Source organism: Taeniopygia guttata, chromosome 1, assembly GCF_048771995.1.
Source record: "Taeniopygia guttata chromosome 1, bTaeGut7.mat, whole genome shotgun sequence".
Taxonomy (NCBI): domain Eukaryota; kingdom Metazoa; phylum Chordata; class Aves; order Passeriformes; family Estrildidae; genus Taeniopygia; species Taeniopygia guttata.
The window spans coordinates 26,894,183-26,920,475 of NC_133024.1; the positions used below are offsets into that span (position 1 = coordinate 26,894,183).

Genomic DNA, 26,293 nt, shown 5'->3' on the forward strand with positions numbered 1-26,293 from the left:
TGCTTTTCAGTTTTATTCTTACTGGGACAGTAGTGGCATCCTGACATGGTCCTTCACATCATCCAATGAAAACTGACAGGGACTTTTTCAAGGCTTCTAGCAGTTTATGGGACTAAATCCTGGAGTAATGTTGGCTTGGCTGTAGTGCTCTGTCAGCCTGCAGACATGGCATTCCCAATTTCAGATAGTTTTGCTGGGTCAAGACTAAAGTAATCAGTACTAACAGAAAGGGAAAGTAATCAGATGTGAAACACAGACCACATGATGAGTGATGTGTCAGGCTGGTACTACACAACACTTGTACAGACCAGTCAGAAATGGGAATTACAAACAGAGCTGGAAAATAGTAATAGCTAAAAATATGATCAAGTGCTTCTGATGGATTTCCCAGAAAAGAGAAAGTCTCTTCAGAAGAATAATGTAACAGCTTCAAAAAACAACAATAACAGCAGCAATAACAACAAAACAAACAAATGCATCTAGTGATCTTTAAATCAGCTTTTCCATTGGATAAATATATTTGAAATAGTTGTACAGTTCACAGTGGCATAAAGTTCTCTGATTGCTTGAGTGCTTGAAAATATCTCATCAGTAAAAAAATACCAGAGCTGGGGGAGGAAAACCCTCTCTCTGAATTCTGTACATGGGTAAATGCACAGGTTTTGGCAGGCATCAGGTCATTGGATCCATGGGAAACTGGCAGCATCACAGGACTGCAGATCACAAGTCAGGGGATGGAGGATAAGAAGAATAGTAAGGCCCATTTTCCTGCAATGAGAACAGAATAAGCAGTTGAACTGAAGTCTTCTCCAATACACCTTGGTACAGTGACAGTGTCGCAGAGGCAGAAATAATTAGGTATTAGGTTTTGTTTTCCATGGGTACAGTGAGTGCCACAACTCACCCAGGAGAGGACTGTGCTGGTAAACAAGCAAACACAGGCCTTGGTTTTGCCTGTGTTTTAAGCATAAGCAGAAAATGCAAGTTAAACTTTTGCCATTGAGCCAAAGCAGTGACACCAGGAAGCCAGGGATGTTGGCACAGCCAGTGACTCAGACAAAGCTACTAATGCAGACACACAGCTCTGGCTGCTACTTTGGAGTTACATCACATAGTCTTTGGAAGGATTTTGCCAATGCAAGCCATATTCATGCCACCATTTGGTTAGAGACCTGAGGTGCAAAAGGGAAGAAGAAGAGGGTCCTATACAAAGGCAGGGCACTTTTCTACTGTTCCATTCTTCCCTGCTGTTTTTTTTGTTTTTTGGGGGTTTTTTTTCCCCTCCTTTTTCCTGCATGCTTGTTAGTATGTGGGCCAAGGAAGATGAAACACAGCTACTATTTATTTTTTCCTGTCAGTATAAGGTGTACAGCAGCTAACACAAATTTTATCTTGTCCACAGGCTGTTAGTGTGTTATGTTACAGTTCTTGCCTGAAGAAGGGTAGGATGCCTCTGCTTGGGCTGATGTGGACAAAAAATTCAGAGAATCATTACTCACAGAACAACACAGACTTCCCAGGAACTTTTCCTCTTCCTTCTCCCCATTCTTAAGATGTGGAAGTCAGTCCCCTTAAAGCACTTGCAGAGCAGAATGGGAGCAGCACAAGAACTGCTCTCAGGGCAGAGACTCATGGTGGCCACAGGCAGTCACTTACCCTGGCGTCGTACTCGAGGACGAAAGGGGGAAGATCAATCTGTTCTGGGGGTATGGCTGTGAACAATTGCTGAAGGCTTTCCACATAGTGGATTTTGTCCTTTAGCCCTGAGACTGTAAAGGTTGTGAAAAACCATGCTGAGACCTGAAAATAAAACCCCACAAAAATCAATTAACAAGGTGGTGCTTCAAAACTTTCAAGTTTAATGTAATACTCCACAGTGAAACAGGCTTGAGTTGAACTTGAAACACTAAAATCATTGTCATAACATAGCAAGGTCAGGAAGTATGCACCACTAACTGCTAGCAAGCAGTATCTTGAAAGCTTCAAACTGATGTTTGCTGACTCTACACTCACTCATCCCCAAATGCCAACTTCAGGTGCCTTTCTACAGCCCAAGAGTGACTGCACTGTCTGTGGGAGTAACTAATAACCTAATATAAACAGGAACCTACACTGCTGGGAAGCCTCAGTCTTATCTCCATAAAAACAAGGAAGCTCCAAGTCTCATGGTGTCCCAGCTGTGCACAGGCAAAGAAAGGATTCTGGAAATTTAGCAGGCAAAGAAATTCTTGCTGAACTTGTGCAAACAGATGTGTTTTTCCAAGCATATAATTTCCTTAAAACCCCATCAGTGTAGTGGCATGTTTTCACTCCAAGTTTAGCCAGTTCAGAAAATTATCTATTTGACTCTGTCACAAGCATTTTCAACCCTTTACATTGAAGTTTTCGCTCGAAAGAAAGGCCAATTAGAGTGAGAGAAAGGGAGACTTTTGGCTTTTCAAAGATTGTACTGAAATCTCCCTCCTGCCTTGGGTGGTCTGAGTGAGCTTTTGTTTTATCACCTTTTTTATCGAAGCCTTATTAATTTAACTCTACAAGAATAAGCCTATCAACTTTTTCTACAATATTTTACTTTAAGTATTCACACCTCTGTCTGTTTTGGGTACAAACAGTATAAGGAATTTTTGTTTGTGAAGACCAGTAAGATAGCAATGTAACCCTGCTTAGATTGACTGCACAAGCTTTATCTTTTCAATCCACCTTCTCCAAAATTAAGTACTGTATTACTTATTGTTTATTCCTTTTCTTTTCTTTTCCTGGCAGACTGAAGGTAAAGGAAAAACCTGTTATACAGGCCACAAATGCTCATAGTAGTGATCAATCACATGGTCCTGTGCAACCAGCTCTTGCTGACTCTTGTCAGTTAACAAAAAAGAAACAACACTGCAAGATAAGCCTTGAGGAAATCAAGAGTTTAAAATAAACTCTAAGATTAAGTCAATAATGATCTGCCTGAACATTATTAAAGAGAAAGACAATTCCTAAAAACTGTCCTGGAATAACTGTGCTGCCTCCTCAGAACAGCTTATTTTAATGAGAAAGGAACAATGAAAAAGAGAAAAGGAGGTAAAGAACACAACAGAACATTTGAAATCAGTTCATTATTTTGAGGGCAAAGTTAGAGATTTATGTTAGCATAAAGCAGGGATTTAGATTTTACTGGCATCCATTATTCATTATATTGTTCTAACAAGACCTCTTATGAGTGACATTAAGTGACAGTTTAATGAGTGAAAAACACCTTCTCAATCTTGCACCAAAGAAGCATAGATTTCAAGGTGTATTATGAATGAGCTCATGAAACAATTTCTATGGATGTTTAATGTATAAAAACCTAATAGGGGATATTTTTGCAGCCATCACAAAAACTGCTGTTGGGAAAAGTGTTGTTTTCTTTTTCCCCTCCTTCCTCACACTGTACAAGCCACTGCAGCTTGGCATTACCCAGGAACACAGAGAGAAAGGAGCAGGGCAGAAATGTTTCTGGAGAATTTTTCTATTACTTCCTGTTCTTGATAATCACAGGTTATAGAAACAGTAATACAGGAGCAGATATTTTCTTATTGGTAACAGGACACGGAACTTTAAATTAAACCACATCTCTGTTAGTGCATTGCAAGTAGAGTAAGTTATACCAGAGCAGCCAAAGAAAGTTAAAAATCTAGACATATGCTGAAGTTTCCCTTCATTTTTGTTGTCCTGATATTCTGAATCTAAATAAAAGGCTGTCAAAGTCACTCTACCAAGCTATACACCCACAGTTAAATGTATGAGATGCCTCCCACAAAAAAAACCAGCAACACAGATTAGTTGTGTCTGTAATGTCATAATTCGGGCATACCTCAAAGAGAAATTTACTAAAATCGGGAAATTTTATTCCAATTGGAAGGATCTTGTGTAGAAAAAAAACCTAAGTGATTTGCAACAACCTTTCCACTGGCATCTGATCTCAAGAAACTGCTTTTAGGACCACTACAGAAAAACAAACCAAAAATTGTTCATGACAAATACAAAGAGTGTAATGATTATGAATATCGAATTTGAATCTTCGGGTATGTTTCAGCTGTGAAACATTCTTGATTCACAGCCAATTAATGAAAACAGAATTACTCTGGGTGAGACTGTTCCAGATCCAACCATTTATAGTTCAGTTCAGAATACAAACTCTGAAAAAGTTTGTTTGGAGAGCTCACAGAAGAGGAGAGCTGAGAGGATTCACATAAAAATGCCTCCAAAAGCCCTTTATTTATCTATCAGCAGCTTTATCAAAACCAAGCAGGAGGAACTTTGCATGCAAGAATACAAAGGAACTCGTGATGGCACTTCATGGGTACCTTGATGTGAGGCCTGGCAGCGAAGCGCTCCTGCAGCAAGAGCCACTCCAACCTACAAAACTTCTGACATCTATATAACAATTTCATGGCAAGCACAGCTCCATTTCACAGATCACAAGAACACTCAAAGCATGAGGAAAGGCTGGAGCACTGTACAAAAATGTGTGCACAGTGGCTCACCCTGCTTCATTTACTCCGTGCTTGAGGATAACTGCTGAACCTCCCCCATAGCACACCAAACTCCATGTATTCTAGACAGGCAATTACCCCCAAAAACACAAGGTTTACAACAGTTTCATACCTAGAAACCAAACAAAGAATAATTGTTGGCACCATAAAGTACAGGGAGAACTATGTTGGTTTTCTAGGGACATAAGATTTTCCAAAAGACATGATGAAAAGCCTCTTGATCCTTTTTAGCCCATAAATCAGCAGAAGTGACTTTAACAGATGGCAGCCATCCACTGTGTCAGGATTCAATCCTGCTATGAAAGGGACAATTGATACCAGACATTTAAGATTTGTGTACGAGGGTGATGTGTTTGGGAAATCACATGAATGTACAGACCTTCCTCCTGAATTTGAGGCATGCGATATTTCCTGCTACTTCTAGGGAAGGAAGGAAGGAAGTGATCCAAATAGGAAGATGAATATGCCAAACATTTTTTAAGAAATTGGAAGCTTTTGAGCTAGCAATCTTCCATGAGGACAAGAGTCCTGAAAGAGCCAAAAAAAAAACGGAGCGAAGAGAAAAATCATTCCCTCTTACCAGCCATCTTTTCACCATGCTTTCTGCTGCATATTCCCCATCATGTTTCATAAGCTGATGGTCCATGCAACAGTCAGAAGCAATCCTGCTTGCCTTCCAGTTATAGAAAAGATTGGCAGAAAGACATGGATACACACTCTCTTTTGCCTCCAGCTGTGCTGCTAGAATAGGATACAATCCAATACTATTTCCAGCAAGTTAGAGAACTCTGTGTCTCTCACCCTCCCTGCTTCCCACCAACCATCTGCTTCGCCTACAGATCTGTTGAGTCCCACTGCAGTTTTCAAAGGGACAGACAAGATGGCAATAGACACCAGTGAGGATGAGTTGTCATTCTCCAACAACAACAAAAAAATGTTTCTCAACTAAATAGAAATGTACGGGAAGAGAGAAGGGGGGTGAAGTGCTGCTGAGAATCTAAATCTACACTAGTACTTCAGTACTTCCTAGCTTCAGCTTTTCCACTCACCTTTGTGATCTTAGTAATGTTCTATGCCAGCTCCTACATTTTTATGAGCATCAGAGCTGGAAGCTCTAATTCTAGGACACAGACCTCTGATCTGTATCCTGTGAGAGTAACTAATAACCTAATAGAAACTGTAACCTATGCTGCCGGGAAGCCCCAGTTTTATCTCCATAAAAACAAGGAAGCTCCAAGTCTCATGGTGTCCCAGCTGTGCACAGGCAAAGAAAGGGCTCTGGAAATTTAGCAGTCAAAGAATTCTTGCTGAACATGTGCAAACAGATGTGTTTTTCCAGGCATATAATTTTCTCAAATTTGATTAATATCAGCAAAAAGCAGAATAAACACAGAAGTTAAGTTGATGTGAACATGGAGGATCAGATTTCTGTTTTAATTGGACAAACAAAAATTATAGGAAGGGCTGCTTCTGCCATTTAGTTAATCTGAAGTACTCATACTGCTGCAATAGGAGTAGTGGATGTGAGGTCCAGAAGGGAACCAGCTCCATCTTCTGTTGCCCCACACAGATCCCAGCCAAGGGTAATAACTTAGTGCATGACAAGTTCAGGTTTTTTGTCTCCTGATGGATTAACAGTATTTTTTCTGCACTCCATCAAAGGCATTCTGCCCATCTTTCTTTGCTGCTTTCCACTCTAATCCTGACTAATTTCACTGCTGCCTGAGACTGCTCTCTGCCCTTGCCAGGGCAGCTCTGAAGTGAAACACAGGACACATGTGATATCTCTTGTGGTGAAAGAAAAGGTGAAACATCCAGGAGATGATCTACACAAAAAAGAATTCCCTGAATGTTTGGTCATGGTTCATGACCCTGCCAGCAGGAAAAATGACAAGACGTTTCCCTTAGAAAGAAACATGATTCAAAGCTTCCAACTCTCTCTGGTAAGACCACACAAAAACCTGGGCACAGACAGTGTGCATGGCATTGGAGTTCGGCTTATCACAAAGGTTGGAAGACTGCAGCTAGATCAAAGATGGGATGAATTTCAAGTTCTGACAGTGGATCCAGAAGATACTGCCTAATTTTGGGGATCTTCTGTACCTCTCCATGTTCTTTGTGCTACAGGCTTATGTGCTACTCCACCAACATGCAAGATACACTTTTCTTTTGGAAGATTTACCTTACCTTTGAACGAAATGTTGGGTGGACAAAATACAATGCCTTCAAGTTCCTCTTGTACCTGGTTTAGAGAAAGAAAAAAAAATATTTAAAAGTGAATTCTAGCTAAGGTCACCCACACAAGCCAACTGTCAAAAGACACCATTTTTCTTAAGTGCCTGTGATGTAGTTTTATAAAGTTAGATCTAATGTAAGTGCAGACACCAAAAAGCAAATGTAGAGGGAAAAGAAAAAAAATTTTAAAAGTGCAGAATGGTTATTTTTAAATTAAAGACATTACAGCCTTCAGTCTTCCAAGCTGGAAGTGAAAGAAAGTTAAGGACAAATTATGACTACTACTGTTACCCAAACCTCTCCTCTCACAACCAACAACACACTTTAACAAAGCCGAGCTCCAAAAGCTCCAGCTCTGGATTGTGACAGACAAGACAACCTGAGTGCCTCCCTTACAGGTCGAGAGAGAGACTGCAGAGGACAGTACTTCTGGTTAAAAAGATGGACTTGAGAAGGAAAGAAAATATCTCTTCCTTCTTCTTGCCTTTGTTAGTTATTTAGGTCTTTGTCCCAGCCAAACTCTCTCAAAAATAAATGGGAAACCAGATACAGGGAACAACAAATATTTGCATAGCACAGAGAAAGACCAGAACATGTTCTTTTCCTATTGACACTCACTTGGCATCAACAACATCATAGAGTTTCTTCAGGAAGTTAGAGTCTAGTTGATTGTAATCATTTGTGAGTGTATGGAAGTACACCAGGACATATTCCTTCACTGCAATATGATCCATGACATGGATGAAATACAGGAGAGCCTGAGGCAGAAAGAAAGAAAATTCATATTTGCAAAGAACTCTTTCGCAGTTGCATTACATCTTAATATACTTCTCCTATTTCATCTAAAAATCAGGAATAATGAGGCTGGATGGCATTACATTTCAGCTACAAAAGCAGGGCCAACATTCCAAGTCTTCAACCTGACTGTAATAACTTGGAAGTCTTTTATCTATCTGACTTCACAGATGGAGATACATTCTTACTATTTCCCTGAAAAACTACATTTAACTCATTATGTTTCACTCTTCACATCTTGGCAATTGCAGAAGCATGGTAACTCTCCTACTTGAGAAGAAAAAGGAGTCCATACTAGCCCTGATTTTTCTAAAAATAGCTTCATTGAAAAGTGTCAGCCCAATGCACACATAGCTCTGTAAGGGTATACTTTTTCATCTGCCTACAAAAATACTTTCTAGTTAACATATTAAGTCCTACAAATGATGTTTCTAGTATTAAAACTGAATTATCCTTATAATCAGATCATCCAAAATATTCATATGTAACCTACATAACTCTAGTTTTACAGAGCCTTACCTTTTCCATGTCTATCAAGGTTACTGGGATATTCCTTCCAACTACCACCATCACAGTGCGGCCACAGTTATCTACACCTACAAAAGAAAGGAAGATGCCTCAACTTCTCTCAGCTATGCCACATTTTGTAGCTGAGCCCTTTCAAACCAGGAAGAAAGAGCTTCAGCTCAGAACTTTTGCAATGCATATGGTTTCCAACAGAGGAAATAAGCTTAGTTACTGCTCTCACTGTACCAGTACCTATTCTGATCAAAAACCCATGTACCTGAGAAACTTAAGGACTGCAATTTTATGTTGCCTGTGTACCCCACATTTATCTAAATATCAATTAATAACATGTTTTTTGTTTTAAAAAGCCTCTTCACTTGCAATTTTACCACCAAAGTAAAATGCTTCCTAGAAACTGGGCTCTGAACTCCAATGCACAGATTCCCAAAGTATGCCTCATGGAACTCCTGCAGCCCACAGAGCAAATAAAAAAATTGAAATTTGCAGCTACTGAGCAGAAGGTATCACACAACCTTGGTATTTACACAGAGATAGATGTAAGCTCTGGATTTTCATGAGGCGTAAGAGATCAGCCAAAGTGCTGAACAGATTCTCTCCAGAAACACAGCTATGCTTTCAGCATGACCTATTGTATATGCAAGTCCTAAGAAAATATTTTTAATTTAAGACAACACAGATCAGTCATCAGTACCCCAAACATACCTGTCTGGTATAAAGCTTTAAGAGAAGCAATGTCAGAGAGGTCTTCAGCTCTTGCCTGACACAGCCAGCGATTATAACTAGAAAGTCAAAAACATCTGGTCAGATCTAATCCCCCTTTGGATTAGCAGTATAAGCCTGAAGAGGTATATGGGAAAGGAAGGACAAAAGAAGATTTTCTGACTGAGCCCTCTCTGATGTTGCTGTTTTCTGACCTATGGAGCAACTACCAGGTTTTACAAGAAAGAAGTCTTAAAAAATAAAATTTAGTGTCTTAGTTACACATCTAATGACTTTCACTCGGGCAATTAATACGTATTAAAAAATATCAACTAGTAACTGTAGTGGCATTACATTTGGGCTGAAAAGATCTCAGAGGTCACTGACATTTAAATATTCAATGTTTAAAAGACAGAAAAAAAAAGAAAATTTCCTTTAAAAGCCTAGATGTTGAACACAACTATGCAGCAACCAGTTTAATGAACAACTTAGTGCCTCATCTGACAAAAAAAAGCCAACACCTAGCCTTGAGAGATGTCCAACACGGAATTACTGTCTAAAGAAGTGATCATGCACATTAGGGTTACCAGGGCAGGGAGGGGGAGAAAGTCTGAGCCTTCTTTTATCTATCAAATGGAAGAAAAGTGTTCTGCCATCTGTGCTGAGCCTCAGGAACAAGCGGGCAGTATCAAAAGCAGGGGATCCCACAACTAAAAATGGTGACAAAACACTGACATCTTGTGGCAAACAGGTAAGGCAGCTGGCTGGATGCATTGAGTGTGCTAAAGGGTTCATCACAAGCTTCCCTTTCTCTCCTACTGTCTCGTCCCTTCTCCCTTCAGGCCAAAGAGGCTACTACATCAAATCCAAGGTGGCACCAGGCTTTACCTGTATTTGTTTGCTGGAAGATGAGGCTTTGCAGATAACAAAACCATCATTCATAAGGGTTGGTCCTAACTAACACAAATATTCACATGAACAAGCAAATTCTCACTTCCTCTGGTGTTGTTTCTGCAGTGCTGCCTCTGACAACTGTCCCTGAAGGATGAGGCGCCGCTGTTTATCAACATCTCCCTCCATGCGGGCAAAAGCATGGGACCCAATGAAAGCCAAATCTGCCTCCAGACCTTCTTCATCTGAAGCATCTGCAGTGGAAACAAAGATGGTATAAAATGTTTGGGCTGTGTACGGAACAGCAATGCTGCTGATGAACTGGTACATGTCCCAGTGAAAGAACACAGCCACTGTGCTACAGACTAACACAAAAGCCCCACGGTGCCATGATGTGGCTCTGGCACCTCACCAGTACCACTGGCAGATCACAGCACGTGATTGAGAACCATTCTCTCAAAGTGTTGGTTTGCCCGGAAACTAACTGGGAAGTCCTAGTCATCAGTGCATGACAAAGGGTTTACTCTCCCAAAAAACAAGTTCTGGAGAGAGTGTGTTCAGCTTTACAGTCATCCTACTTGTCAAAAGGGGAAAAATTAACATGCAGAGGCACGGATGCTGCAGCTTTATTCAATTTAGCAGCTGTACTGTAGAAAGGGATCATTTCTTGTATCGCTGACACTTCCTGAACAAATGCTGTAGTGATCTGAGTGCATCTATTTTTATAATGTTGCTTACAATACAACTGGGTGATGAAATAGAAGAGCACAGGCTCAATTCCTGGTGACAATACCAGAATGTTCCACTGAATTGATGTCACCCAGGCATGTTGATAAGACTTCTAGCACTGCCTCTCTGGGAAATCTGAACAGGAATTGAGTTTCCCCTTTTAGCATGACATGCTACAGTAGCAATGGAACAAGAGTGCAGGATTCCACTATATAAATTCACTCTTACCTATACAAATCTAGTAATTTCACAAATTACTAGCTAGTGGTTGAATACCTCACACTGATCAGCCATAGCAGCAAATATCAAATATTCAGCCTTATCCCAACTGGCTATGCAAAAGCAGAAAACTGAACTTAATTCCTAGTTATTTGCTTTGGATGGTTTAAGGCTGTAAAACTTGCACATCACTGCTTAAACAAGTAAGGCAGAATGTGTCTACTCTGTTAGTTAATATATTAAATTGTTTTGCTACATGTATCTCACCTCCACCTTGACATCTAGGCAATCTTTTCACAAACACACTTCCAGTGAACTTTGATAGACACCTCCAAACACTGATCTCTGGGTTCCTCAAGTTATTTTATATCTTTCAGGGAGTTTCTGCTAGTTTTCATCGCCCATTTACTAGCTGGATGCACTGTATCCCAGCTGTATCAATACAATCCAGGACAGACCATTAACCATAGTACCTTTTTCAATAAGGGGCTGCACAAGATTCTACAAGAACACCTACAAAGTTCTTAATCACTTTGGGAAAAAAAAAAAATTTACAAAGGGAACAAACTACCTACCTCTTCCACCAAGAAAGGAAAAGACAGAACAGCTCTACTCCAGTTACTGCTGGGGAACACAAGAAGCCAACGAGGCAGCTTGAGAACTGGAATCATTGTAACCTGACTTAGGTGAATTGAGGTAGGAAAACATTTCTCTCCTTCCTTTTCTGTTTTTCCCACTGACTTTCACAAAGATACTTATTCCAAAGTCCAGTTCCAAACTCACCATCTGGAATGCCTGGCTTCTCAGTAATCCTGATCTGCCGCTCCGGTACCACCGGCTCCCCTTCTGCATTGCCAATATCTGCAGGGAGGTAAGGCAGGGATTGGGCCTCTTCTTCTAACGACCTCGGAAAGTACAGAGGCAGCAACTTCTGGTAAGTGGCCTACAAATAAAAAAAATGCATGAAGGGTCTATCACACATCCGTGCTCTTTGCTTAAACAGCATCTGCCTTGTAGCAGGGAATTTGTCAGCAGTTTGGAGGCATTGCCTACCTCAATGGTTACTTTGGGTTGTGAGCTGGGAATACTTTATCAAGTAGCCTTGATAAAGGTTAACTTTTTGGGTTTTTTTGTCACACTGACAAATGAATTTGAGAGGACTTTTCTAAAACCTGCATGAACTCAGGTAGATTGCAGATACTTTAGCTTTGTAATCAAGTTAAAATATGCACTGACAACAGATTTGAGCAGATGTTGCTTATGTTAAAATGTACCACTACACAGATCACCTATGCCTGGGAAAAAAGAAAAAGCACCAACCAAACAAGAAAATCCCTCCCCACACGAAGGAAAATGGTGAAAATCTCTACAGAATGTATTACTTCATGAGTTCTCTCCAAATGATTAGCAGTTTTATGACCCCCAACAAATTAGTTATTTTCCTTATCCATATGCCATAGAACCTGAACACAGTGTGGGTATTCTGCACAGGAACACATCTGATGTACAAGGAAAGTCAATATTCAAACTGCCTGCTTTTCTCAGAACACAGATCATTAAATGTCATGTTTGCTATTCCAACAAGCCAGCAAGCCATGTTTCAGATCTTTGAAGGTGATCTCTAGGGATGCTGAACTGGACCTCTTCAAGCACATCTTTGTGTAAGGAGGAAATTTTGTGTGAGGAATTTCCTTTCTGGCTAACAGATAACACCCAGCACAACTGCATGCTATCACCTGCCCTACTGCTCCCTGTCCACAGCTCAGCAACACAGAAGCCAGAAGCAAAAATATTCTCAGATGTCCATAGAACTGGACACTTTTTCATGTTCTGCTAAGAACATGAACAGTTCTGGAAAAGAGGCTATCCTAAGAAGGAGGCAGAAGGATGCTGCAAGAAAGTCTGTGTTATCTGAAGGGGAAATCCAAATCCAGCTTTACTGCTGCTGAGGAGATCAATCATACCCAGGAATTTTGGTGGAATTAATGCCAAAATACCTCTTCAAGCTCAGAGACAGCAAACACCACTTTCTCCAGAGTCTCTCCATGAACCTCCAGAAACCTCCTAACTGTGCCTGCAAGGAAGCAGATTAAATGCAGTTAGCAAAACAGGAGAATTCTCCACACATAGCTACAAGTGAAAAACTCAGAGTGCAGAAGAGATACATCTCTCCTCATACTAAATAGCTGCATAGACGGTAGGCAAGTGTGGATTAAGTGGTGGTTTTAACACACCAAATGGGTTGCTGGGCATATTGGAAGTTCCATTTCCACTCTCTCCTGCTGCTGGCTTTAGAGAGATACACATGGAGAACTAATCTCTGATTTTAGCTTACTAGGCATCCCTTAGATTGTGAAATGTGATTCAATGGTCCTGAAATATCAAGCCAAATCCTTCCTCTGGAGATTCCTGTGCAAATTGCTAAAACCAGACATTCTGAGAACAAGATACCGTGCCCTAAGTTATCAGCAAAAAAATATAAGCAAGCTACAGCAGAAGCTGGTTCAAGGCAGGCTCAGCAACACAAAATTTATGGGGTCAGCTGTGCCAAAAAATATATAAAATTTCTATTTATAAATCATGAGAGAAAGTGTCCAAACAAATTTGTTGGTATGGGAGTATTTTATCAAGTATCATACAGACCTACAGAGACAACAGAAGACAGCAATAAAAGAAATTATTTACAGAGAATACTCTTTTGTGAATTCAAGAAACAGCAGAGGGGAAAAAAGGAGCCATCTTCAAATATTTCCTGTGTACTACTGTACACAAATTCCTGTGTAATCGTCTTGACCTGAGACATTACACAACAAATGCAGTTCTGCAGTTTCCCAGCAAACAGTTCTGAATTCACGTAAACATGTGAAAAAGCCAAAAAAGATGGGGGAAAGTAGGAACTAGTATATATAAGAGGACATAATATTATTGTTTGAGCATTTTTTTATACTTTATTTTCAGCCTAGGATGTTTCTGACTTGTTTTCAGTGATCTTCATTTTTTCTTTAATATAATTTCCTCTCAAGAACAAGGAAATCTGAAAAGTTTTAGCCATGCTTCTTAGTAAGAATTTCCATAAAACAAATTATAAGCATAAGAACCATTTCCCCTTGTTTGTTCTGAACTGGCATGATTTGATGGTTCTTATTATGGGAGACAGTGAACAGCTGATTTCACCATTCCCATGCCACTCATGAGTTTACAGACATCTATCACACTCTCTTCAAGTAAGGTATATTCCAGTCTGAAAAAGTCTTGAGCTCATTTCACTATTTCTTGCCTTTTTCTGCTCTTGTTGACCTCCTCAACTTCTCTGTCTACTACATTCTTTTCTAATGTACAGTTTTAAAGGGTGAACAAAGCACTGATTGATTGCAAAACATTCTTAATTTTGTTGTGTCTTACTCAGCTTGCTGTTTTGAGCTCCTTGAGTTGTTGTTTTCATTGAAGTATTATCATCTCAATGTTTTGCTGCCTATAATCAGCCCATCATTTTGCATGTGAAGGCAGAAGCCTGTAGGAGTGGGTCAGCGGGGGAAGGATATCACTTTACATTTGGATGTGCTGATGACACTAAAACAGCAGATGAGATTCACTGTTGCTTGAGTCTGCCTACAAGTATTCAACAGTAAGGCCTCATCTTGGCTCTTCTGAACAAGCTTTTATTACCAGCAAACTCTCTCACCTAACTTGTAGCATCTTTTCCACATTATAAATTAATACACTGAAAAACGCAACTTCTAGAACAGATTCTCATGGATTTTTACTGATGAGATCCCAGGAATCTTTACTGAGAGAAAGGATAATTTGTTTTTATCTTCCATCTTCTGATCAACTACAGAATTTTTACAGGCTCTAATGAACCACAGACCCCTAAAAAAGGTCTCCCCATTTCAAGAGAAATCTGTCAGAGGTAAGTGACCTGCTGCCATCCAGTTTATGCTGTTTTCCAACACACTTACGCAGTGCTATGTGGGTTGCATCCTCCAAGGGGTAGCATCTTTTCAGAGTGTTAATGACACAAAATCCTACAGAGCACATTGCCTGTTCCCTGGAATCCAAAGAAAGAGAAACATATGAATAGACAGTCAGGTGCAAACAGAAGTCTGTCAGGGCAGTAGGGAGCACTATTAATTTCTTCCCTGACTGATTACTGCAGCAGTAATTCTCTTTCAGGTTTTTGCAGGAGGATTCTTCCCTGGCAAGATGCACACACCCTCATTAAGTAGAGAAGGAGAGAACCATTAATTATTCCTCACTGGTTCATCTGGTGCTTGTTTTCAGATTTTTCCTTCTACCTCAACTCTGCTGCTCCTACAGCTCTTCATATCCTGAATGAAGTTCTTCTCTCAAACATCCTGCAATCCTTGCTCAAAATACTTTTGTTCCTGTTTAGAACTGACAGTAAGGAGAAGGAGGGAAAAAGAAGGTGCTCTTCAAATGCATACACACTCCTGTTTCTTCATCTGACCAATGATTTTGTTTTGTTAGAGGTCTGGACACAGGCCAAGGTGGCTTACTCCATCTTAGGTATGATTAGACAACCATCAGAATGGAGAGACACGTACTTTAAGATCAGAAAGATGCTTTCAGCACTGAGCCACATTTTCAAAAGAGTAAAGCAGAGCTGCTGCCAACAGTAATCAAAGGAATTTGAGCAAGCTCAGAGATTGTAGACAATTTCATAAACATCAAAAGTTACTCTAGAAAACAAATCGACTGAGAAACATTCAGTATGAAGAAGTATAACAATTTGAAAAAAGTTTCAATCCAGGCCTGAATTTTCTTGTAACTGCTGAGCTAGACCAAAACTGGCACATGTTAAAAACCATAGCTGTAATCTTGAGCTTGAAGCAGTTACAATTGCACTGTAACACAAAGTCCAACCTTGGAGGAATTGATCTTCCAAACTCTAAAAAATTGTAAAGTATGCTTTCTAGCATTGCTCTTCTCAGGTGTATTTTGTATCTGCTACCACTACAACAGCTGTCACAGGAGAAGACCAGAACACAGAAAAATAGGAAGAAAACCCCTGTTAAGAGGAAGTAGAAAATACCACAGAAGAAAGGGTAGGTTTTTAAAGAAACCTAGCTGCTGCAACTGGAGATTTAGAAGTAACCTTATAGCCTGACTTAGAATTTCAGCTGTCGTACAAGGGCAGAGAAGCCAAACACACGAACTGACACAGTCAGATCTGCCTGTGGGTGCATCCCCACAGCTGCAGACACACATGCAGTTGCTGCTGGAGCAAGCTCATTTAACACTTGTTGCAGCACAGAACCCAAAGCAATTATTAATGTTTCTCCTTTGAAGAACTGAATGCTGCACAGCTCTAGCTACCCCGTTTCATGACTCGAACCAGCTCAGATCTCTGTGCATTTTATCTACACCACAGCAGAGATAACCTAAGGCATGAAGCACACCATGAAGCCACCGCTGTTTTCACGTCCTTAACCAGACCCAGCCTACACGAGAAGACATTCTCAGAGGTGAGATCTTTGTGCAGAGCTGGGTTTCCAGGACAGCTGTGCCCCAGATGGCAGCCCCATGAGAGCTGTGCAGTGCTTACTTGGCGAGCTGCAGGACGTTGCGGTAGCAGCTGTACAGGGAGCTCTCGGCCGCCGTGCGGTACCGGCTCTTGTACTTGGGCCCCACCGTGTGAATGATGAAACGCGCAGCCAGGTTAAATCCTTTCGTCAGCTTGGCCTCGCCTGTCCTGCAGCCTGCCATTAATTAAACATCAGGGTAAGTGTACATGTCATGGTAAGAAAGGCAGAAGTGTTCAAGCCCTTGTTTACCTCCAGTCAGACAACTCCACTTCATACATAGTGTTTCAAACATGAAATATTAAGGGCAGCATCCGATCTCCTGCCAGCTGCTTAGCACCTAGTCAGGCTGAGGAGGTGAGAACTGTGCTTGTTCCTCTCAGTTTTAAATCTATACATATAAAGACTAACTAGGCATTGCTAGAAATTCTGTCTTAATTGCAGTGCTCCCCACACTACTTACAGAGCAAAGAAAGAAATTATTTAATAATGTGCAGAGAATAGATGCACAAGTATACCATACATCTAGCAATAAAAAGAAAAGTCTTTCTGAATTTACAACTTGGTTTGGGGAGACCAATTTTTGAATAAAATGACTACAAGTCTCCTTAATCAAACAAACCAGCAGTTGGCAAAGCTATTAAAACTGAATAGATAATACACTTGTTTAATTTATGCTCCCAGAATGAAGTAGCTTGCTTTGTTTTGCAAACTTCTTCATGTCCGCAAGGCAGACATATGATCCTCATGCAGCTCACACTCTCTGGACAGATTAACTGTCCAGTCTCAAGGAAAGGAAGTTCAGCAACACTTTTAATGGTTCCAGTCACAGCACCCTCCAGTTACACACTCTAGGAATTCTAGATTCTGTGTTTGAAGTCTGGTTTTCCTTCAGCACACAGAAGAAAAGTCTGCTAAACTTCCCCTTCTTCACCTAAATCTAGTCCACTCCAGGTCTGGACAGCTGAAGAAGTACTTCTAGTCTCTCTCTTTCCCTACCCTCAAAGACAAGTATTTTCCAAACTTCCTCCTTCTGCTTGTACTGCTGCACTTCAGCTTTCTGATCTGACTGAAAACCAGTATTTTCATTGGATTAGATTTCAACCTGATCATCTTATAGGTTGCTGGTGACCACAATAGGGAATGAGGAAGAAGCAGCTGCAGCCAGTGTTCAGGCAACAGTGCTGCAGCAGCTTGGCTTAATCTGCCCACTGAACAGGGATGTTCACCTCTCCCACTCCACTCTTTCCTCACAGTGCTCAGGCAAGCTAGCAGCATGCATGAAAGCGTATTTTATGGGGAGAGACACTCCAAGTTGAGAATCTTCCTGACCCAAAACTTCAAGCATATCTTTTTAATGGCAACCGCACACTGCCTTGAAGCCAGCATCTTGTAACGTTTTTGATCCAACAAATCACATCATTAGCTCCTACAGACCTCTACCATGCTTCTTCTAGGTTAATGAGAAGGAAGAAAACACCACACTGAAACTAAGCATGCTCTTCTGAATTCCTGCACAGCCTCTAAGACAACTCAAGAGAGTGATTAAATAAGCATGATACAGAAAAAGGAAAGCCAAACTGAAAACAATGTATCAGATATCAAGTCACTTTTCTTCCTCTGCGGTCCCTGCACCTCACAACCAGTGAGGAACAAGCAAAGGCCTGTAGGAAAAACTTGTGAGAAGAAGAATGAAGCAAATTTGATTGCGGTATAGTTGTGAATTCAATAAGGAAACAAATAAATTCAGGGAAGCAAATGTAGCATTGGTAATCTTTAACTATACTCAGATCATACTTCCCAAGGCATTCTGCCTGGAGATGTCTATACAACTTTTAAAACTAAAATGAGCAGTAGGTATTACTCTTATTTTAAGACACAAGGTGAGGGGAGCTGCACAAGTCAAGGTCTGTGGCAAAACTGGGAACAAAAGTCAAGATCCTATTTTTTATCTGATAAGATTTCAGCTATTAGAATAGCTTTCTCCAAGTTTAAAATGGAAACTCTGAATCGTCTACATGATGTGTGTGGCACAGAAAAAGCATCACCAGAGCTGTAAGACTTCTTTATTTTTACTAAGCTGTAAGGCCTTTATTATACTGCAACATGTATTTGTTGATAAGAAAACTTCTATCAATAGCACTTCGTCTGCAAGCCTGCCCCTGGCTGTAGTATTTATGCGTGAATCAAAACTGATGCTGCTCCCAGGAACATACAAGTTAGCTGAGCCTTAAAGAAGGCACAGGCCTTTGAAGAGCCAGCATGTCACATGCTTTCAGATAATGATTTTTCTTAGAATCTATGAAATGTGAATGTGTACCAAGCATCAGGAATAAAGCAGGAGAGACCTAACTGAAAATGCAATTTACTGCATTGGAACATAGACCACGCGTTTTCACCTTTTCAGCACATTCTCCAATGAAGAAATGTCAAGGCTGAGTGGGAAATAGCGCAAAAAGGAAGCAGAGGTGACAAATGAATCCTAAACTGATTTTTAACTCAGCTCTCCATCCACTTCTCATACTGTGGCAAATATACTATGGGTGCTCAAATGCCAAATCTGTAACCCAGCCTCTCTTTCCTCCCCCACACAACATGTCAGTAGGGTGTCACAGAAGAACTGATTTCCATAAAGCTCTTGGCACAAGATTAAAAGAGAAGTGCTTCATAGGGAGTTGTAAACCTGCAGAATGCATTACAGGGAGACGACATAGTGTTTTCACTGTGGCAGAAGATGCAAAACTACACATAACTCAGCAGGGCAAAAGGGAATTTAAGAAGTTGAGCACAACAACTCCCTACAGAGTTGACAGATCTCAGACTTTAAGACTCTCTGAAATGCAGTCCCTCTCTTCCCACCTCTCAGTCCACACAGTAAGTGTGTTTTAGAAGAGTTCTGGCATATAAAGCAGGGTCCTAACTATTCTAGAACACCTACAGTATTTTAATTTCCACCCACAGCACACACTGAATTTTCACTCCGTTATAAAATGGTTACTCTTCCTCCTGTTTAATTTATAGGTTACTCAAAAAAAGCAAGCTGAATCAGCAAAGGATGATTTTATAGGAGCAGGATTTCTATTCAATTGTAATTTAAGCTACTGAGAGTTTATATTAGAAATATGGCTCTTCTATACCCATTTTGTTACTATGAAAGGAGACAAAGCTGCTATCCAGAGTAAGCAGTACCACACAGAGACCTCAAAATTCAGTTCAGTACCACAGTTCCCAGAGATGTGAATTTTTATCTGTAAACCATATTAGACTTCTGTATGACCTTGGATAACTATAAACTCTTGTTGGACACACACAAAATAAGGAAACTCTTATTCGCAGTGCCTGTTAGATGAAAAAAAAGGCTGAGTATTCATCTCCCATTATCAGCAATAAACTCTGTTAATAAAGACTCTAGGCAAACCTCATCCATTTCTAGAATAGCCTTGTATTAGGGCTGCTCTTGTAGCTTTCCAATAAAACCATTTGTTGTACACAAGAGACAAATGAACCGATCAACTTAAAAAGTCACAAAGACTTTATTTAGGCATGCAGTGTTTTATCAATCCATCTATTATTATAATATCTTTCTGAAAGACTGTGTGTATATTAACATCCTGAAAGAGGATACACAAAGTGCATGACAGAATCCACTTCATTTCTTCAATGGTGAACTTCAGTTTCTGTCTTTCATAATGCATACACACCGAACAGGATAAAATCTCAGGATGTACAAGACTGGTCCCTTGAGCAAAAGCACTGATAAGCTAACTGCTCAAAGAGGCTTCAGATAGCAATGGGAATTACTGCATCAAAAAGTAAGGGTTCAAGTATCTGCCACAGACTTTCAATTATCTGTAATGTGCATAGCAAAAAGAGACTAGGCTGGCAGGTGTTTCCCCCATTTTTTTCATGTTAATACCAGCTGCTGGGAGAAGCTCTGTTTTTTTCATACACCCTTATCCTGATGCTTTGTACTATGCAAGGGCAGGAGATTTCAATAAGAAAAAGATGTCTCTGGCCACTTACCTTTGAGCTTCTGGAGCTCATCCTTCAGGTCAGGCCCAGCATGCATGAATATACTTTCAGATACTGGATTCTTATCCGTGAGAGTCTCATTGCTGGTGTTCACAATGGCCGTGCAGTTCAGTAATGCCACATCTCCTTTCCTGAGGAAACAGTTTAGTGCAGCCTGAATGTACAACTGAGCAGGATATTCTCAAATCAGTGCTGACAAGCAAGGAAATGCTGAGTTACAGGAAAATCATTAACAGGACTTCAGTGCACACACAGTCTAGTGCACCCTGACACGCTCACCAAACCTAATCATCCTTCCCCTCTCCCTGCTGAAGACAGACTGCAAGCAAAATGTCAGCTCCTGAAAGAGTCCCAGCCTCAGCAGTAACTTAGGGATGTTTGTAGAAAAGGCAGTGTTGTAGTTGTATGTAGGGCAGCTCAGGCAGCAAACATGCAAAGCAGCTTGTTAAACTGATGGAGTGTAACACTTCCAAAAACCCACATATTTTCCCTTGGGGATAAGAGGACAGTCTTTGTGTTATATTACTTTCAAAATTTAAACAATTTTCTCAATGTACTTCTTTATTTTTTGCAGACAGACTATCCAGGGCACCTTACAGCTGCTGTTCCTCAGACCACTGTGGGTCTAAAGTGATGCTGCAGCTGGACAAGTTTTCTTCTCTTTTGCTCCCAAATTGTGAACTCTCAGGTTGATCATGTTCATTCTGCTCTCCAAAGATCAGACATGCAGAAGATAAACAAGCCACAGATGCATAAGAGACAATGGAGATGCAGAACTTTGACCTGCTTTTTGTCACAGCAGCAGCCATCAGGGATTTTGGGATCAAAGAGCATAGGAAGGGAAATAAAGATTCCCATGCACAGGGAGAAGCTAAACTAACAGCTGAAAATGCACAAATTTGCCCAAGCCATAAGAGATGTTTAACCTTTTACTCCTCTCTTTCTTTACTCTTTGTTTTACTCCTTTCTTTCTTTACTTTTTGTTTTACTCTTCTCTTTTTTTACTCTTTGTTTTACTCCTCTCTTTCTTTACTTAATTGAGTTCAGGAAATCCATGAACAGTCCCATTTCCTGCCTATATTAACCAGAAAGAGATCCAGTCTGATCCCTGAATCTGCATCCCTGAGAAATCCTTCTCCCTTCACACTGATTAAGTTAAGAGTTATTCATCTAAAGAGCAGGCTCAAGTATCTGAGTTACAGGAAAGAAACACTGGTGAAGTAAGTACAGCACACTATACTTTATCGATAAATTTTGGAAGAAAGCCATGGAGACAAAACACAGAATAGAGGAAGGAGGGGCAGGAAGAACCAGAAGCAAGCCACAAAAATCACAGAAAAGAAAGAAATACTGATTTAAAACAGAAACGTGAAAGCAAAATAACACCAGCAAATACAGAATAAAGCTAATTGACAGCAAACATATTTTTTAAAAATAAAAGCCTCATATCCAAAACCAACTAGGTTTTGATACTAAGCATATAGTATCACAGTAGGAAGTACAGTTCCAGTCTGCTGCACCAAGGACTGCCTATGAGCACAATCTATGGTGGAGCAAAATCCCAGACTTTCGAAGGTACAGTGAACAAAAAGATTATTTAATTCCCAGTTCTGAAATGTTTGATTCACAGAAAAAGGACTTAGAAGTTTTATTCTACAGCAGTGATCATTACATGAAGATATGGATCCTGCAGTAAATGGAGAAGTGATGATTGACACATGAGAACCACATCGAACTTACCACAAGATTATTTTTTCATTGATGTCTTTCCTGTATGGAAAAGGTGATCTAACATGAACTTGAGCTTTTTCAACAGGACTTTGGTGACAATCCAGCTGCTTGGCCTCATAGGCATCACTCCAGCCTGGCAGACTATCAACATCCACAAACTGGGAAGGAGCACCCAAGGGATCCATGGAATGGAAACAGCAACTCCCTTCCTCTGCTAACTTGTCACACTCCAATTTTCAGGAGTGGAGTCTTCCAGGTGCTTTAAAGAAAAAAAAAAAAAAATCAAACCAGGTCACCAGCTGTTTACTAATAGTAATTGTCCCATAGAGACCTTTCACAAGACTGCAATGCAATAACAGCTAGCAGACAACAGGAAAACAGATTTCTTACTCAAACACTCCCTCTCTTGTTACCTGTATGCAATAAGGCCATGCAGATACTCTCAGTGAGACAAACCTCTTCCAACAATTCAAGGTGGAAACACCTTTTCTACTAAGTTGATCCAACTGACTTGTGATCTTGCATTTTGGAAAAAGCAAGAACAAATTTCCAAGTGCAGAGAGGAATTCAGTCTTTCTGAGTGTTACTTCTTTATCTAGACAAAAGCAAATTTGTAGCAGGGAATGTATGATCTGTTCTTTCAAAGATACTGGTAAATACTTATATAAAATAGAAAAAATATAGAGCTTCCCAAACCACAATGCCTCTAACTCCCCAAAACCCCAAACCTTACAAAGAAACCAACAAAATTCCTCCCTCTCCCTGAATAATTCAGCCCTTGCAGTTCAGTGAATTCTGAACTACTGCACACAAGACTTAGTGTCACATAGCTCTTACAGCCATACACTCAGGCACAAAACCCCTTCGCCCAAATCAGTTTCGCAAGAAAGAATAAAGCTGTAAATTTGAACGCTGGCCCAGACTGAACTCTGCCACATGACTGATTTTTGAGATGACACTGGTGGCCAGATGAAGGCTCAAACATGCCAATACTCACTTTTCAGCTGCCAGCAGGTAACGCTTTGGCTCCTACATTCCCATAGTGACTACCGAACTGAACTAGTGAATCAAACTAGCGCAAACATTCCCACGTAAGTAATTTTAGTTTGCCACATACACACCCACTACTTAACTCCTTTTACAGGTTCATAATTGATAATAATTTAAAAACGATCGCGCCCACAAGGAGCAATTGTGAAACGCGACTTACTAAGTACACTCACTAGCCCGCGGAAAACAGCACAACAAAACAAAACAACCAAGCTCACACTGAGGGCTAATAAAGGTTGACACTAGGACAAAGATAGCTGTAAGAGCATCTAAGTAAGATTTTCGCTGGGAGAAAAGGCAATGAGAGAGAAAGGGAAGGTAAGCGCAGCCAGGAGCATCTACAACAGCACCTTCCTCCTGCTGAGCAGCCAAACCCCGGGCTCTGGCCGCGGCAGCAAGGGGCAGGCGAGGCGGGGCGCGCAGTCCCCGGGCTCTCCCCGGGATCGCTGCCGGGCCCTCCCGCGGCGGAGGCGGCCCGAGGGGCTGCCAGGCTCGGAACGGGCCACAGAGCGCTGCGAGCGGGGGCCGAGGCCCCAGTACCGTGCCCGTGCCCGTACCCGTGCCGGGAGGAGAACCCGCCTCTCCCGCCTCCCGCCCCGCGGCTCGCAGCCGGGATTCGGGCACCGCGCTCCGCCCGGCATCCAGCGGCCCCGCCCGGCTCCAGCCGCGCCCGCCCGGCGCAGGCCGGGCTGTGCCCCCGGCACCGCAGCGCACTCACGGGCACAGCCGCAGAGCCGCCGCCAGCCCCGCCCGGACAGAGGGTCCCGGTGGGCGCCGGTCTGGCGACATCACCCAGGGCAGCTCCGCGTCCACCGCGCTTCCGCTTCCCTTCCCGGGCGGGGCCTCGGGCGGCACTGCGGCCCGGCCCGCTCTGACGCACTTCCAGCGCGGCGGGCCCGAGCGCGGCGCCTGTGCCCATCGCGGGTCCTCCGCTCCATCCTTCTCCTTCGTTCCCGCGCCGCCATGGGCCTGACGCGGCAGTACCTGCGCTACGAGCCCGCCGCGCTCTTCGGGCTGGTGGCTAGCGCCAGGGCCGGCGTGGCCTTCGTGGCGCTGCGCGGCGAGCGGGGCCGCTACGTGGCCGTGCCGGCTTGCGAGCACGTGTTCGTGTGGGACACAAGGAAAGGAGAGAAGGTGGGAGCCGGGATGCGGGGCAGGGCCGGGGTGCAGCGTGACGGGCTTTTAGGCCGCCTGAAGCGAAGCGATTCGTGTTAGCGGGTGGAGTGTGGAGGGAAGCGACACGTGCACAGCATCCCCGCCTCTGGGGAAGGGTGAGCGCAGCGTGAGTGAGGTTATGCTCTGAGCGTGCAGCTCTGGCTGCCTTCTCGCTCAAAGTGCTGGTGTCTTCCAGTTCTCTGGTCACTGGACTAAAAGGATTCTGCATCGTGTTGCCTTTTGAGTAGTCCAAAGTATACTGCAGTGTTGGATGCTTACAAGAAAGTCTTGCTAGTTTCTAGAAGGTAATTGGTTATTTCTGTTTAAGGGATTTATAATGGTTGCATTTGTTGAGATCCAACAGATATCACCAGCACACACAGAACGGAGGAGGCTGTGGATGATTTGAATGACCTGAAATACAGCAACACTCACCTTTGTTTTTTGGTAGTAACTTGTAGCCATCAATTGTTACAGGGAGTGAAGCTCTGCTCTGCTCTTACTGTGAGAGTAATTTATTTTATCTCGACTTGGTCTTAAAATAAATCTCACTGTGGATCCCTTGAGATTTACATCAGGACCTCAGTTGTGGAAGAGTAATTGCTGTCAAAGTAACTGGAAAGCTGCTTCCGGTTTAGCTGGTTGTTTGAATGTTCTTGGACAATTCAGGGATGTCATAGAATTTGTGTTTTGGCTGTGGAACTGGACATTCCTTGTAAAAGTTGTATCCCATGGGGAGGTTGTGAACTGTACCTTTGAGGACTTTGCCACATACTGTCTCCTGTGAGATTCAGAAATCGGTGTAAGTACTACTGTCCACTGCAGACTGAAATCTGGTTTTGTTTCACAGCCTCTGGAGTGCTGAATGCTGGTATGTTGTTCTGGAGATGTTTTCATCATTCTCAAGTTCTTGTGCAGTCTGTGGAAGAGCTGCTCTGTCCTATACCTGAGAAAGGCCAGGCAAGAGAGGCTGGAGTCAGGAAGAAACTTTCCAGCTTTTACTCTCTTGCTCTTAATATGTGGGGGCAGGTTCTGAGTTCCAGGACTCGCTCTGCACCCAGTTCCTGAGAAACTGCTTCCCTTCTAGCTGCTGTTTGCCTTGGAAAATGGGGTTATTATGATACTGTATTTGGAGGAGGACGTTGAAAAATGAACTTATTAAGTGGCCGAAGTGCTCAGTTGGAAATTCAGGAGAAGAGTAGACTATATTCTCTGCAACTATCTGACTCTGACATGTCATTTATCAACATTATACATGTTTTGTCTCCTAAAAATTGCAGGTTCTTATACTTAAGGGTCTCAAGCAGCAAGTCAGTTGCCTCTGCCCCTCTCCAGATGGGTTGCACCTGGCTGTTGGGTATGAAGATGGAGCAATCCGTGTCTTCAACCTCCTAAGTGGAGAATCAACTATCACTTTCAATGGGCACAGGGCTGCAGTGACAGCTCTGCAGTACGACCACCTGGGTGGCAGGCTGGTGTCTGGCTCAAAGGTGAGGCTTCGACATCTGGAGCATTACCCTTTCACAGAGATGCCCCATGGGGAAGGCTGACCTACACTGAGATGTTCAGTATTTTAAGTATGGCCTCTGCCCATAGCCAGAGGATGGCAGTGAGAGGAGCTGGGGGAGCAGCAGGAGCTGCAGGCAGGAGTAGGGCACTGGTAGAGCTGTTAAAGTGAAGAATCTTGTCATAGAAAAAATTTCTCAGGCTGGGACAATGGTATATTTATCAGTCTGACTGCACCTCTGGGGAAGCATTGCATTAATAATTTTTTGATTCAGATTCATTAATAACTTGCGTTAATAATCTTTGTGATTCAGAGTGAGAAAGTGTGCTCTCAGGTAATGTTTTCAGTCTCATGGCAGAAGTTTTGCAGAGAGAAGGGCCAGTGCCATGGAGATGCTCTTTCTGTTCCAGGATACAGAAGTCATTGTGTGGGATGTCATCAATGAGAGTGGCCTGTACCGGCTGCGGGGACACAAGGATGTCATCACTCAAGTCCTTTTCTTGAAGGAGAAAAACTTGTTGATCACTTGGTGAGTTAGACTAAGAGAAATAGTTGATCAGGAAAGCAGGCATGGTTGTACTTGCAATTTAGACGTCCTGTGTACTACAGCCATTTGTATTTTCCTTCTTGTCTTGTGGTATCTCAGACCCACCAGC

General features: G+C 42.0%; 2 protein-coding genes across 5 annotated transcripts in view; one reads left to right on the top strand and one right to left on the bottom strand.

Moving 5' to 3' along the window:
• GDAP2 (ganglioside induced differentiation associated protein 2) lies at positions 1–23,831 on the bottom strand. 3 transcript variants are annotated; one of them, XM_012569943.5, is made up of 14 exons: positions 23,694–23,831; positions 21,935–22,184; positions 20,186–20,325; positions 16,186–16,339; positions 14,579–14,667; positions 12,617–12,693; positions 11,403–11,562; positions 9,775–9,925; positions 8,784–8,860; positions 8,073–8,149; positions 7,377–7,516; positions 6,711–6,765; positions 1,657–1,800; positions 1–768 (listed from the first exon to the last, which is right to left on the bottom strand). In XM_012569943.5, exons 2-14 carry the CDS (start codon positions 22,108–22,110, stop codon positions 721–723), a joined length of 1,488 nt encoding a protein of 495 aa, XP_012425397.3. In that variant the 5' UTR covers positions 22,111–22,184; positions 23,694–23,831; the 3' UTR covers positions 1–720. The 3 variants fall into 3 exon arrangements, with proteins under 3 accessions (XP_012425397.3, XP_072781858.1, XP_041570463.1); XM_072925757.1 differs by lacking the exon at positions 23,694–23,831 and adding an exon at positions 23,326–23,344 and having other exon boundaries at positions 484–768; XM_041714529.2 differs by lacking the exon at positions 23,694–23,831 and adding an exon at positions 22,339–22,478 and having other exon boundaries at positions 484–768.
• WDR3 (WD repeat domain 3) overlaps positions 23,794–26,293 on the top strand; it is an 18,746-nt gene continuing 16,246 nt past the window's right edge. Inside the window, exons 1-3 of one of the 2 annotated variants that reach the window (XM_032747008.3) lie at positions 23,794–24,109; positions 25,411–25,620; positions 26,048–26,166. In XM_032747008.3, the coding sequence (XP_032602899.2) occupies positions 23,939–24,109; positions 25,411–25,620; positions 26,048–26,166 (500 nt within the window). In that variant the 5' untranslated portion in view covers positions 23,794–23,938. The remainder of the gene's footprint in view (positions 24,110–25,410; positions 25,621–26,047; positions 26,167–26,293) is intronic. The other variant, XM_030266661.4, reaches the window with a different exon arrangement.